Here is a 15,319-nt window from a genome sequence, read left to right as displayed (position 1 = left end):
CTCCCAGGCATCTCAGAGGGGAAGCGAGAACCAGCAGTGCCCATTGCCACACCACCTCCGGAGGCTACCATTCCTATGGTAGCTGAGGAGCTGACCAGCCAATCAGTGGAGCTAGCTGGGTCAAAAGTGAGGAGAGAGTCTGGGGGTTCGATTAGAGTCCTGCCCAGTGCCAGGAACTCTTGGTTTCACACATCATGCTCTGGAATCCATTAAATGGATTGTTTGTGATCTTTATCTTAATTTCTCAACAATTAAGATTGAAATAAAAATACTGACCTACCTGCATTACGGTGAAAGGATTAGTATTAATTATACTCTGCACAGTGTCTTGTTGATTGGATACTGCCACACCTTTATTCAAAGCAGGGGTGGCCCTTAGGTGGAGAAACAGGAATTACGACTTCCTGCTCCCTTACCAACTTCCACTGTTGCCACACCACCACACTGCCACCATCACTGGAATGCCCCGGCTCTTGCAAAATTGCATGCATTTCTTCTTGTGTTGTCTGCTCATGGGAAGATGAATAGAAACACTGTGTGTAAGAAGGCCCCAGATCTCATTTATCTTGGCAAGAGCCAGGGTATTCCTTAAGGTGTCCCTACTCATCTTCTCTGTCCACCCTTGGTGAGAGGGTGGAATGCTCTGCAAGGCAGCGGAAGCAGGGGGTGGTGGCACCGTCTCTTGTGCTTCCACTACTTGAGACAGATGCCTCGCCTCACCCCATTGGTGGCCGGTTCTGCCCTGGACCCCCAAACTTTGGCAAGTTAGAAGTGGCTGCATTGGAAACACCCAAGAAAGAAACCAAAGCAAGCAAGGAAAGTTTGTCAAATCACTATCAGTGACCTGTAAAAGCCAGTGCATTACATAGTAAATATTGAGATTATGCAGCCCAACAGTTGGAAATGTCAGGATGTAGGTCAGTTTGCGCTTCAGGTTGTTGTATCTGCATGAGAAAGAGTAGACAGCAAGAGGAACCTACAAGCTTCCTAGATGGTCCTTCTTCTGCTGACTTCTGCTGAATGCAGCCTGTTGAGGTTTCATCAACTTTTCAGTAGTTAAATGCTTCCTTCCAGCTGAAATGTTTTAGATCCAGCATTCCAGTTCTTTCCTTGACCTGCTAAGGTGTGTTTTTGTACATTGCATATATGAAGGAGGATCTTGAGAAATTCCAATGGTCAGTCTAGGCATCTGGTTCACTTTCTGGATACTACTGTGCAACCACACAATGACCTCTTAATCACCATCTTATACTGGAAAACACTGTGCACAACTCCACAGCTCCAGCAACCACCCATAACACACAACAGAATGCCTAAGTCCTATGATGCAACTGTAATTGCCTTTGTTCTTTGGACAGGAGCCTCACACCTAAACTATTTGCTGTATGCGTTCTTCAAACCAGCCAATGAAGTAATGAAAGAGATCAACAAAGCCAGACTGATGGGTGCAGCTGACTGATACCCACACACAGCCTAGCACAGCCTTCATCAACCTGGCTGTTTTGAACCACAACTCCCATTAACCCCACCCATTGGGTCAGAAATGATGGGAGTTGTAGCTCAAAATATTTGGAGGTCACAAAGTTATATATAGTTAATCCTAGACAAGTATACACCCTGGCATGGGACTCAAGTGATAAATTTGCCCTCACACGCAGTCCACTAATTTAAAACAGTTGCACATCCAGACTGATGAGATTTCAATAGCCATATAAACCTAGTAATTAATTCCTGCACCAGGAATCAGATGTCAGTTCCATCATGTAAGCACACAAATGAAGCCACACTTTCGGGGATTATTTCACATGCTCATCCTCGAAAACAACATCATCTGCCAAGCAAACATCAGTCTCTATGCAAAAATAATAAATGCACAGAAAACATGTCAAAAATGGTAGCATTCAGAAACCAGTGGTTGCATGTTCCTGTCTTTCAGTGCACTCTGTTTCCTACATGAAAGCCACATTCTACTAAAAGATAACTCCCAGGAAAAAACTGTGATGTGAACTTGCTGAACGAGAATGTATCAGTAAGTTTGAACTATTAGTTTAGGCCTCAATCAAGGCCAAGGTTCTCTCTCTCTCTCTCTCTCTCTCTCTCTCTCTCTCTCTCTCTCTCTCTCTCTCTCTCTCTGTGTGTGTGTGTGTGTGTGTGTGTGAAAACTAACATAGCAGAGTTATGAAGATTGTATGACCCCCATTTTCTGCTGCCATGTGGTATGGGTGCTGTGACACCATCTAGGACAGGGACGGAGTGGTCATTGCAGGGGTTGGACTAGATGATCCTCGGCAATAGAAAAAGAGGTGCCAGAACTCACAATTAATGCCTCCCTTGTTCTCTTATAAAGACAATGGCACTAACCTGAGAGGTGCTGAAACTCAGTTCTGGCATGTTCCTTTTTTTTTTTAAAGCCCTGATTCTCGGTGTTTCTTCCAACTCTACAATTCTATGAACAATGGACCCCACTCTGCACCTTTAAATGTATAGAAAAATGGGGGGGGGGAATGAAATTTCTTAGAAGGGGGAGATAGTACAGAAGCTACACAAACTACGCAAACCTTTCTTTCTTTGTTGTGTCCCAACAATTTCTAATACTCCAGAAGTAAAATAGAAGATTAAGGACAACTCTCCAAATAACTATTCAGAAATGCTTCAATTATGCAACTCCAAACCAAACAGAAAAACTAATTGAAGAGGCATGCTCAACATCATAATACATGCCTAGCATACCTGGTTTGGCCTTAATTTCCCATAATCCAAGAAAATCACTCAATATTTGTATTAGCTAAGTAGCAGCCTAGATCCTTTTCTAATTAAAAAGTTAATTATTGCTCCCAGGATCTTCTTTTTCAAAGGGAGTGTAAGCATACTTTAAACATTTTAATATTTCATTTAAAACCCAGTCTCTTATCCAAAGTGCAAATCATTTGGCTTTACTTTTTTTTTTTAAGTATGCCATGGTCTATTTTAGCAGCAGCCCGCTCATTACTGCTAGTTGCAATTGGTACCTCTTTATCCGTGCTTGAAGATCACCAGCATATCCATCTGTTGCTTTCTGCTGCCTTTTAGTGCACATTTCCTGCTGCTGCTCTCTTATTTTCTAAAATTATTTTAGAAAATAATTTCCTTATTATTTCTGTAGTTTGCGCCCTTCCTTCCTTTCTGGCAACCAGAATGAATAGTTCTTGTGGTGGGTTCATCTGAGATGAGACACCACCTAGAAGTTATTTTCTACAATAACCTTTGCAAACACTATTAAACAGCAAGTGCCAGAATGACAAATGCGAAATGTCTAAAGTGCAAAGGCTTACGGACATCTCCTGTTGTTCAGCAGCCGATGTCCAGGCACTAATTAAGAATTCACCATATAGTTATCTTACAGAACAGTGGTATACATGTCTACTTCAGAAGTCTCCTTGTGTTTAATGTGGCTTATTCTCAGCTATGTGGGTACAGGCTAGCAGCCTAGGCTTCAGCTGAGAATTGGCATTGCGAAAAGAGAGTTCTTGTGCTTTAAACAGCTGCATCTCCAAGATCAGGAGCAGCAAGGTTATAGCTGACTTGCCATGGTAAACCTGAGGTTTTTGGTTGGGTCAGTCAGAGGAGAACTAATAATGACTGTACTTTCTCACCTTTTGTGTTATGCCATGCATCCCATGGCAGCCATTTTCTGACTGTCTCCCCCAGCTCTCAGAACATTTGAAATGTGCCCACTTGTCCAAAAAAGGTTGGTAAGCTCTGGCAGTTTAGCTTGTTTGATTTCCACATAAAGCACACAGAACACTTGTGCAGTCCAAACTCTGGTCTCTCCTATATGAAAGGTATACAGTGGAACCTCGGTTTATGAACACCTCGGTTTATGAATTTTCGGTTTACGAACGCCGCGGACCCATGTGGAACGGATTAATTCACTTTACATTACTTTCAATGGGAAAGTTCGCTTCAGTTTATGAACGCTTCAGTTTATGAACAGACTTCCGGAACCAATTGTGTTCATAAACCGAGGTACCACTGTACAGACATAAAATGTATGATGTGCTCAGCGCATGAAGAGTTGTTGCCACACCAAAAAAACCCTGATATGCTCCATTGACTGAACAAAGTGGGATAAATTATTCTGTCCCACTCCTTCCACAAAAACACTGGTACTGGGATCAGCTGGTGAAATTAATTAGTAGTGGGTTCAGGACAAACAAACAAAACTCCATAAATTTAAACTATAGAATTAAATTTCACAAACTGTCATAATGGACACCAGCACATATGACATTGGATATTAACAGATAATTAGTCCTGTAACAATGGGGACTAATCTTAAATCTTCTGTGGTTTATTGTTGTAGATCATGGCATGAGTGCAGTTGGCATAACTTGATATAAAAGAGACCCTCATTATGAACTGTCTTGACCCTGGTACGAGTCTTTATCTGGAAGGTATGAGTAGATCTCCTGATCCTCTCATACTTAATGTAAATACATGCACACTAATCCCGTGTGACTACGATCTGTAAGAAATAATTGGGTTCAGCACAGACAATGGAATCATCCTCCAAAAGTAAAATCATGGCTCAGGAAACATACAAGGTCACCTATTAGTCATTTCTCAAATAGTTCATGTCCTTTCAACATCAAACTAGACAAGGTAAACAGAAGAGCAAGCAGACAAGAACAGGTAGTAATCAAACAGTAGCACAAAAGCATTAAGGTATTATAAAACTTACTCATCCAGGAAACCCACGCCCCTCTCTGTAAGTTAATATTGGGCAAAATAGAACATAAAACCCAGATTTTCAATGGTTGGGTAGGTCACAGTCTCAATAAGTCTCTCTCTCTCAAAACCCAGCTTCACATTTCACTGACCAAGGAACAGGTGAGCAAGATGCTGTAGCCTCGCTGGTATAATATATTGACAGGGGTGAGCATAACTCTCATGTAGAGCACACAGATCTCTGATCCCAGACTTGAGTTCCACTTGCTTCAGGACAGGTGTACCCTCCCCTGTCTTCTTCCAAGAGTTTCTAGTGGACTTACCCATCCTGCTTTTCATCTTCAGTTGTGACAGTCTTTATCAATGGGGGTGGGGAGAGAGGAGAAAGACCAATGTTTCATGATAGCCAAGACATCCTATCAACCATAAGATGACTCCTGAATTTTTCCAGCTCAACCTCAAGGTGAATGAGGTGCTTTTCTTCCATACTTCTGCTGACTAGGGCTTCTTCTGAAAACCCAGGCAAGATGCAAGCAACCAGGCAGAACTATCAAGGGCAGTGAATGCCTTACATACATTTCTCTGCATACAGATGGGAAACTGTGAGCCCTTTTAAGTGTTCACACAATGGGAGTGAGAAACGCAGCTATAGATCTTGTAAGTATAACCAGGATATATATAACCACCCCACATGGTTGGCCTCTGGATCCTGTAGGACTACCGGTACAACTTACATCATCCCTAGCCAGCATGGCCAATGTTTAGTCCAATAACATCTGGAAGGCTGTCCCTGGTGTAACTTTGTTCCAGTGATTATCAAGACAGCTTGCCTTGCATTTTTAGGAGACAGGAAATTAACAAAAGGAGTAGAGTTGAAGTGGCTCTTGTGCACAGTAGCAGCAGACGCCCCTCCAATACACTGCCTCGGTCATCTCACTGATTTGTGCATTTGATAATTCCCTCATTTTTCTAAAGCCTCCCAAAAAAGGCAGAGTATCATTAACATGCAAGTCACAGGCTATTGCTGCTGCAACCAGACTGCTCCCTAAATTTAGAGATAAAGCTGCCTTTTTAGCATTTCCAGTTTCTTTCTCAGTTAAGAAAACAGTCTGCAGATAGGCAAACTTTGCCTTCTCCAGTTATACAGCCACAAATATATTTTGAATACCCCCCCATCATGCAAATACATTTCTCATCCATTTCCTTGCCTTTCCATCTCTGACATAGTTTAATGGAGCTGCTATTTGTTCTTCAAATACAGCGTTTGCAGAAAGCATGCACTGCAGGTGAAATAGAATGGCAGTTTGTTCAGCCCCCTTCAAAATTTCCAGGAAGGAGACCAAGCCCTAAAGTTCCTCCCAGTTTCTGGCTGTTTCCATAGCCAGCCAGGTAGGCTTCATAAAGCACACTTGACAAGAAACTCAGTGGAGCACTGCATTACAGACTCTTCAGAGCTAATAAATTATTGCCCCGTACAGTCCTCTCAGACCAAAGGAAATAGAAGCAATTCACAGAGCTGCTATTATGTCCTGCCAATTTAAAAATTAAATCACTTCCTATTGGAGGAGCTGGATAAAAGTATTTGAACAAAAGTGGCTCTTGTTTTCAAGAACATTTTTTAAATAAATGTGCTGGAGAACAAGACTGATACGCTTATTTAAACATTTATTTTAAACCAGCATCTGCTACAGGGACAAGTTCTAACTCACAAACCACTGCTCAAGAATCTGTCCTTCAATCATGTGTCTCAAGCTGTTATGAAAAGCTTTCTTGACCACTGATAGTTTGAATACAACCTGGATTTTAATCATTGGCTCAGCAATGAAGCATTCTGATCTAATCACATGCATTTCATATAAGTAAGACTTGTGGGGTGAGTTGGTCAGTCATTTTAAATAAACAATGTTTCTTCCCATGTGTACACTACAAACAAACTTGCTAAATGGCAAGAGTAATGAAAATAGCAAGCCCTCAAAAATGGTTCTGTACACATTTCCACAGACTGATTGGCTCATGAAGCAAATTTTTAATAGGGTTGTTGAAGTACTAGATAAATAAATTCATTTTGCATTAGCAGGTGACATCAAAGAAGTTCAGGAATGTTATGTACTGAGCTGAATCCTAGAACAATAGGATTCAGAATCAGCGGGAGCTACCCAATCCAACTCCAGGTGGAAGTGAATCCGCAACCTGATTGGCCTGCTGGAGCAGCCAATCAGGCGGCTGGCAGAAGTGAATCTGCTACCTGATTGGCCTGTAGGAGCAGCCAATCAGGCTGCAGGCAGAAGTCAATCCACAATATAATTGGCCCACAGGTGTAGCCCTGAAGTAGCCAATCACGCAAGGCCCATTATAAACAGAGTATCAGTTGCAGCCCAGCAAGTGGGTTCAGTCCATGAGGGTCTATGATATAATTTTGCTGCTAATTCTTTCTGAGAACAAATCCATCTGAGCTATTTTACAGTGCTTGATGTAGTTGTTGTTGTTTAGTCGTTTAGTCGTGTCCGACTCTTCGTGACCCCATGGACCATAGCATGCCAGGCTATGATGTAGTAACTACGGTACATCAGGCTTGATGTAGTAACTACTGGTAATAAGTGATGGTCAGCCCTCTAATTATCCTTCACAGGGTGACGGTGACGTGCCAAATTAATGACAAAGAAAAGATAGGAAGATGCAGCAATGGTAATCAACAACAAATAACATATGATTAAAGTAAATATATAAAGATATATTACATAGAAATAACTTTGCAATTCTTCCATGTTGATTTCCACAATTAGTTTACACCTCAATATATGTAGTTTACCAGTTTTCATATTTTTTATTATTTTATATATTAACTATGTGAATAGGGTATAGGGGAACTTATTAAAATGATGCAAGATGAAATCAAGGTACCTTTGTGCAGTGTGATATAGGCTGAATGCACACTAACCCATTTGTTTTTCTCAACCTAGAAGCATTCATGTTTGCCCCCAACACGTTGCTTTCCATGTAGATTAATTCCAGATCCTACTATCCACCAGTGGCTACTTGATACACATTTGAAAACCCTCCTCTTGGTTAGGTTATCCATACATTTTCATCCCTTTACATGCCCCAGGTGAATGGAGAAGAAAGAAGTTATTCTCTTGCTATATATGCCATACTATGTCAATGTGGTACATCTGACTTCAAATGGACACACTGTGGAGTAATGCACAAGAAATATACAATGACTTTTATTTTCAGAATGAAAATAAGTTTCTCAAAAAGTGCTTCTTTTTGGGGGGAGGGCAAAAATATGCAAAATATCTCGATTGTGTGTAGACTACATAGAAGAAACAAGTACTCAAGTCTCCATTGATTTTAGAATAAAATGTTGTGTCTATGCAACAGTAATATACGGCCAAAGGTTCTTGATGCAATTGTCCAAAATGGATTTTGATGGGATTGCATCAAGATTTGTTTTCTCACGGTATGTAAAATCAATGTGCAATAGCTAAATTTGTGCACAAAGGAAATAATATTTGAACCCAAACTGCAGCAACTTATGCCTACCTCACTTCCAAAATTAATTTTAGAGATTGCCCAAGCTAAACCAGAGAGAAAGGATAGATTTTTCTTATGGAACCATAACAAAGAGAGTCCAGGAATTAAATCTGATTATCCCTATCATAATCTTCAAGGGTTTATAGACTGCGTTACTACAGCTGAGCTAAAACCAACTCCAACTGTTTTGGTGTCGCTTTCATTCCTGTGGAAACCATTCCTGGTTTTTGCAGTGTTTGCTTCTTCAAAATTTCATTAGAAGGAAATGTGTGAAAACCCTGCTAAGGTTTATTTTAATGCCTGTACAACCAAGTTCAGGGAAGCTCCCCCAAAAGAACCAAGGCAAAGCCTAGCTCAAATTCCTTAACATGCTTCACTGTGAAAAGAGTACCCTTCCTCCCAAGGCTTCATAGTTCTGTGGGCTAGCTCAGATAATTAAAGACCAGCCTTTGAGGACTTTTACAGAGTTCTTCCTGAGCCTCAGAACTTTGATGAAAAACAGGGAAACTATTTAAGGTTCCCTTGTTCCCCACAGAAAAAGGAAAGAAAAGCTCATGACAATTTGGCTCAGCTCTACTTGCATCTGATCCACAAACAGAACAGAACAGAACAGAACCAGGAAGGCACTTTCTTTTAAACTTGACTTATGCCTTTAGGGGAGAAATTTGGCACCAGTTCATATTCTGTTTTCCAGATATATGCCACTGTCTTGATGCACTTGCTAATGAGTCTTTGGTGAAACAATTTTCAAGCAGGTTGTATGCAGAGACACAGAGCACTAAGGCACAAAACTACAATACTGGAATGCCATCCCTTCTGATAATAGTTAGGAGTATTGCAGAGTCCCATAAAGTACAGATCAGGTTGGTTGGTTGGTTGGTGGGTTTTTTGCCTTCTGCTATATGTTATGAAGCAACTTGAAATCTTCTTCTAGCTGCAGGTGGATTTCTCTGGAATGATTTGGCATGGAACTGTGAACCTGCAAGCAAAAACATTATCAGGTAATATTGAGGGCCAAGTGGATACAGTGCACTTGAAACAAAAGGCCTCATGCTCAAATTCTTTTGGTGAGTGACCTCTCCTAGCCTCATTTTCCTCTCAGTAAAATGGGAATAGTAGTGTCTTATGTCACAGGAAGCTGATCGAAAAATACACAAGTTGAAGCCAATAATATGTTAAGTACAGATCAACTATTTCAGACAGAGCAGGGACATGCTTTTGGTTTTGGACTGACACCCAGTCCTGTGCAAATTAGGGACAAGAGTATAGAAGGCGCAGGAAGAGCCTGCAACCTCATATAAGGCTTGTGAGCAGAGAAGCCAAACTTGCTGTTAGGGACCATATGGGTTACAAATCCTTGTTTGAGGTGCATGAGTTTTCATTCTCCACCAGCTGTTTCTGGGGGTGGATCCTTTATTTCCCTATGCATGGTAGTAGCAAGAGCAATCTCTCTATTAACCTTCATTGGGGATAAGCCCAGCGTTGCAAATCAGAGAAAGAAGAGGCTTGCCAGCCTGACAAGCAATACCCTAGGTCAGGGATGTCCAAAGTCCGTTTCGAGGATCTAATCTGGCCTGCCGGTCAGTTTAATCTGGCCCATGTGGCAGTTTATTTCCTTGGGTAAAAACCTCAACAACTTCAATCCTAAAAAAAAATCTTCATCAAATCTGGCCCTCTTTGAAAAAAGTTTGGACACCACTGCCCTAGGTGACAGGTTAGGTGACAGGTTGACCTCAATCACCTTGATGAATTCCAGTTTCCCAATGATAACTACCTGATCCACACCCTTCATGATCCCTGCCAGAGGGATTTCCCCAGCGTTGGCACTGCCTTCTTCCTAAGCCACTTGTTTTCTCAGTTTCACGTCTCCTGCAATCCACAGTCCTTCAAGTCTCTGCCTCATTCACATCATTGCATTTCAGTCCACTGTCAAATTGGTGTGGGATCTTTCAGGCAGCCAACTCTCCCCTCTTCTCCCTTAGCTTTCTAACCCCAGGAGCCAAACTACACAATGAATCATTAGAAAGCACACCAGAGGTTTTTTTTTTTTTAAAAAAAATGCAGGCATGGGCAACCCTGATTTTCATCAGGACAACATACACAGAGGGGGACTATTAAGGTTTAATTCTTCAGCCCCAACCACAACGCTGATATGAACCACCCCACCCCACCCCCCAAAGTGCTGCTATTAACTTTGGAGGAAAAGTCCCCATTAGCACAAATGCTGGGAAGGGGATACAGTAGTTACAGGTAGGTAGCCATGTTGGTCTGACACAGTCAAAACAAAATTTAAAAATCCTTCCAGTAGCACCTTAGAGACCAACCTTATGACAAACCTAGTTGGTCTCTAAGGTGTTACTGGAAGGATTTTTTTATTTTGTTTTGGCTGGGAAGGGGAGGTGTTGCCATCAGGATTGCAACTGCAAATGGAAGGATTAAACCACGTCTTCCTGAGTGCTGTGGTCCCCATTAAAACCATGCTTATTATTATTATTATTATTATTATTATTATTATTATTATTAACACTAAAACTCTTTTTCTAATTTATCATCACCTGCATCTCGACTCTCGGTCTCCCTGTCTAGCCAGAGCACTATTTCTGCTTCTTGCCAATATGCAGCTACTTCCACTTGCAATCTCAAGTACCCCATCCCACCAGATTGCTCTCTCACCGGCCACTCCGCCCCCCCCCAATTGCCCTTTCTCACAGGCTTTTGCTGAACCTTAACTCAGGTTCTAGTGAGCCTGCTGCCTATGTCTGCCCACTTTCTGTCTTTTAGCATCTTACCCAGTGTCCTTTCTAGTTCTCAGAATCTCTCCCTGTGCACTGAGTTCCCTCTGTTCCTAGACCTTGCTTGAGAGGTTTTACTCACTACCCTACAAGGATAATCATGGGCAGCAGAAAGTAGAATACCTCTGGGGATATTTTGTTATTAAAAGTAGTCTGTGCATGTGCATGAAAATACATTATTTCACGCATAATAGATAGCTAGACAACATGAACTGATTGTGAACTTCAATACTGCAAAAAAAAAAACCTGTCACCTTTCACTACATCACCAAAGTTAAAGGAGGATTGTTTTTCAGGTAATTTACTTTTTACACTGAAGAAGAGTTTCCATGTCTTGTGTATTTCACAAACAGAACAGTTCTGGAGAATATGCTTGGACTAGGAGGTATTGTAACCTGGTATGAACAGTCATTCTACACGTACACATCACATGATGAGTTTATGAGAGCTCAAAATAGCAACAACCAATTTCTGTGGCAAGAGAAAAGGACTGCTTATCATTGGTGCTTTCCAGTGAAAAGGTAGCCCTCTGCTGGCTCTCTGCTAATACTGCAGGAACAATTCTACAGCTATACAAGAACCAATGACTTAGTTCTTAGATGAATTAAGCTACAAACTCTTGAAAAGAGCCACCCTAAACATCTTCACTTGGGGCTCCAACTGAATAATGGGGTTTACTCAGGCTGCAGTACTGAACAATAAGTGAATAGTTGCTTTTCAAAAAACCCTGACCAATTTATTAAAAGTCTATGGCCAATTTATCAAAAATCCTTGATTGTACCAAGGAATAGGAATTACTGTACAGTAGTATAAATCCAGTAAAGAAGGGACAGGGAATATGTGGTCCCTCCAGATGCTGTTAGAATCTAACAACATCTGGAGGGACCACATGTTCCCTGTCTCTTCTTTACTGGATTTATACTAATTTCTATTCCTTGGAACCTCATTCACCCCCAGCCAGCATAGCCAATGAATGAGGATTACGGGAGTTGTGGCCCAACAACACCCACAGGTTCTCCATCCTTGCTGCTCCATTAAATTTTGCCTGCTGCTGCACCTCTTTCATATAGAGGCATATAGTATCAAATGGTTACAGCATTTGTTTTTTGGGGGGGCTCAACTTATGATGCAGAGTACAATGTTTATTGCTCAATCTATCCCATTCTCCCACAAATACTAATGTGCTGAAACTGAGAATCACAGTTCTGAGGGGATAGGCATCTTGTGCTATAACCCTCTTCTTTTCTTTAACAAAACAGAGGTCTTACCTATCAATACCCCATGTCCTGTCCACATTTGATTAGCAAAATCCATAGGAGTCAATGATATTTTATGAGGTGTATCTGACTGAAAGAGAAAAACAGATTTTTACCCTTTATAGCATTCCGCCTGCGCCCCGCCATAAGTCAAGGGCAGACAGTGACTATGGCTCTGTACATGCTTTATTAAAGCTCATTTGGAGTACATTCTTTCCCTTCAAAGAATTATGGGCCCTGTTGTATACTCCCACTGAGAAACAATTCCCAACAACCCTTAGCAAACCACAGAGCCCAGAATTATTTGAGGGGGCAATGTGCTTCTAATGTCTGTTAAAGATATAGCATGCATATCTTGACATTAAAAAGAGCTATGAAGATGTAACTATTCCACAAGGAGCACTGAAAAATGTCCAATACTACCGTAATTCCAATTTCCTATTCAGTACTAAAGGCAATAATGTGGTTAAACAGTGAGCAAACATCCATATCTTTGCAAGCGGGATATTCTGGCTTTGGATCATTCCCCCACCCCAACACCACAAAAAAGGGTGTTCATTCCACACACAGCAGACTGCAGCTTCTCAACATCTTGTGTCATTTCTTATGAGGCTGGGGTGGTTTTTTTGGGGGGGGGGTGTCCTTTCCTCTTTTTTTCTATAAAAAAATCAAGCACCTGTAAAACAGGGTTGTCCCAAAGTGCAGGGCAATCGCAAGTCAGCTAAAAACTCTGTTATGCATGGTTAACATGGTTTGGGCTACGAAGCATAAGAATGTGGAGACTTTAATTTGTATTAAAGGAATTGTATCTGGAAGGCAGGAAATAATTCCTCCCAGAATTGCAAGACTGCATACAACTAAGCACATATGAATAATCTAAAGAGTTTAACAGGGAATAAAACAGAGGTATTCCCCCCCCTCCCCATTTCAATTCCAGTTTCTTATTAAGAGTCTCAAAAGCTTTCAAATACCTACCCGAAATGTGTGAGTAGTATTGGGTCTTGAAAACTGATCTATTATGACAGTCCGCTCTCTAAGTGGCTGCCGTTCTGCACCATCAGGTACCGCGCTGGAAGTTCTGCTATGAGGATACCTTCCTTTATGCTGGAAAATGTTTGGGGTAGGGTTGAGAAAAAGAAGCAAGCCCATCACTGGAAAAAGTGTAAATTATTATTAGCAGGAGTATGCTTTTGCTTTTCAACTGATTATTTACAGTGGTAACTCGGTTACAGACGCTTTGGGTTACAGACGCTTCGGGTTACAAACTCCGCTAACCAGAAAGTGGTTGCTCCAGGTTGAGAACATTGCCCCAAGATAAGAACGGAAATCGCGCGCCAGCGGCGCAGCACCAGCAGGAGGCCCCATTAGCAAAAGCACGCCTCGGGTTAAGAACCGTTTCGGGTTAAGAACGGATCTCTGGAACGAACTAAGTTCTTAACATGAGGTACCACTGTATTGTCTTCCAAAAAGCTAATTTTCCATTACTCATGAAACACTGAGAAAAGAGCTTCTAAAACTACTGTATTTACTTAGGCTTTTTCAACTGGGCTTCAAATGGATTAGAAGAGACAGATACAAGCAGAATTAAAAAGGCTAGAATGGATCTGCTGCTCCTGTCTGCATCTATCTCTGGAAGCAGCAGTTGGGTGACTGGCCCCAGAGAAGGCAGCAAGAGTCTTCTCCTCTCCACAGTTTTTTGTTATTTTTTTCAGTCGGTGGCGAGGTTGAAAGGTAAACAATTCCATCTTTTTTTCTGGCCTTAGTTTACCATTCACGAGGTTGGAACAGCTGTTTACTTGACTTAGGACTTATGCTGCTATGACTAACTTTGACAATTCATATCCATAGTGCTGAAACTACATTGTAATATTTGGCAATATAGTTCCAATTCAGGGAATGCAAGCTAGATATTTCCCAGCAGGAAAATGGAAGTCTGAAGGTACAGTATAACTGTTTAAACAACACTGTAACTAAGCTGCCAACAAAGAACAAGCATATGGTGCAAAAGTGAAACAATTAAACACAAAACAAACTAGTGGACAAAGTATTATGAAGTAACTATGTACAACAAGTGAACCAATATGGATAAGTGTCAGAGGAGCAACAAAGTTACAGCTATTATGTCGTGCTGATTTAATGTAGAAACTGTAAGTTAGAATGAGAAAGCATGATTTTTACAAGGCCACTCAGCAAGCTTCATAGATGGAAGGAGATTTTATCATTTCCAAGCCTAGCAACTAACAATTGTACTTGCTTGAGTTTCTCTAGGATTTAAAGTGCTCCAATGACAATACTATTAAATTCTCAACCGAATTGCTAATGGTATAAAACAAAGAATGACACACACCCTCTCTCTTACAAAGCCTAGTTGTGATACAGGAACTGAAAGATACTGTTCAACAGCATCTGATGTAATCGGTGGCAGCTTGTTCCGGGCTGTAGGCAGAAGTGGAGAAGACAAGCGATCTAAGGCAGTACATCTGTGGGACAACAATAAGGATACATGAGATTATATGTATGTTGGTTCCTTCCGTCACTGCAGAAATTATTCTTAATTATCAAGGGTGGTCAAGGGTCTGGAAACCAAGCCTTATGAAGAGCTCTTGAAGGAGCTGGGTATGATTAGCTTGGAAAAGAGGAGACTGAAAAGAGATATGATAGCCATCTTCAGATATCTTAAGGGCTGTCACAGTAAGAGCTGTTCGACAGTGGAACAGTCTCCCTCAGGAGGTGGTGGACTCTCCTTCCTTGGAGGTTTTTAAGCAGAGGTTGGATGGTCATCTGTCATGGATGCTTTAGCTGAGATTCCTGCATTGCAGGGGGTTGGACTAGATGACCCTTGGGGCCTTTCCAACTCTACAATTCTAACAACAACAACAGAATTCCTGTTATACAGAGAGATATAGTATCATGTTCTTTGTGAGAGACAACCCATCCCTTTAAAATATGATGTTCTCCAATAATGTGTCAATGCCGAAGTCATACCACTGCTCACGTTTCCCATTGACTGTGCATGCTATTTCCCCCTTA

General features: G+C 41.4%; 1 protein-coding gene across 2 annotated transcripts in view; it reads right to left on the bottom strand.

The window, feature by feature from the left end:
* Positions 1 to 7,915: 7,915 nt before the first annotated feature.
* FAM149A (family with sequence similarity 149 member A) overlaps positions 7,916 to 15,319 on the bottom strand; it is a 39,316-nt gene continuing 31,912 nt past the window's right edge. For both annotated transcript variants that reach the window (XM_060278771.1, XM_035114031.2), the window contains exons 11-14: positions 14,637 to 14,769; positions 13,265 to 13,393; positions 12,302 to 12,380; positions 7,916 to 9,220 (exon numbers count right to left, since the gene is read on the bottom strand). In XM_060278771.1, coding sequence (XP_060134754.1) covers positions 9,147 to 9,220; positions 12,302 to 12,380; positions 13,265 to 13,393; positions 14,637 to 14,769 — 415 coding nt within the window. In that variant the 3' untranslated portion in view covers positions 7,916 to 9,146. The remainder of the gene's footprint in view (positions 9,221 to 12,301; positions 12,381 to 13,264; positions 13,394 to 14,636; positions 14,770 to 15,319) is intronic.

This window comes from Zootoca vivipara, chromosome 9 (assembly GCF_963506605.1).
Source record: "Zootoca vivipara chromosome 9, rZooViv1.1, whole genome shotgun sequence".
Classification (NCBI taxonomy): Eukaryota; Metazoa; Chordata; class Lepidosauria; order Squamata; family Lacertidae; genus Zootoca; species Zootoca vivipara.
This window is presented reverse-complemented; position numbering and strand designations above follow the sequence as displayed.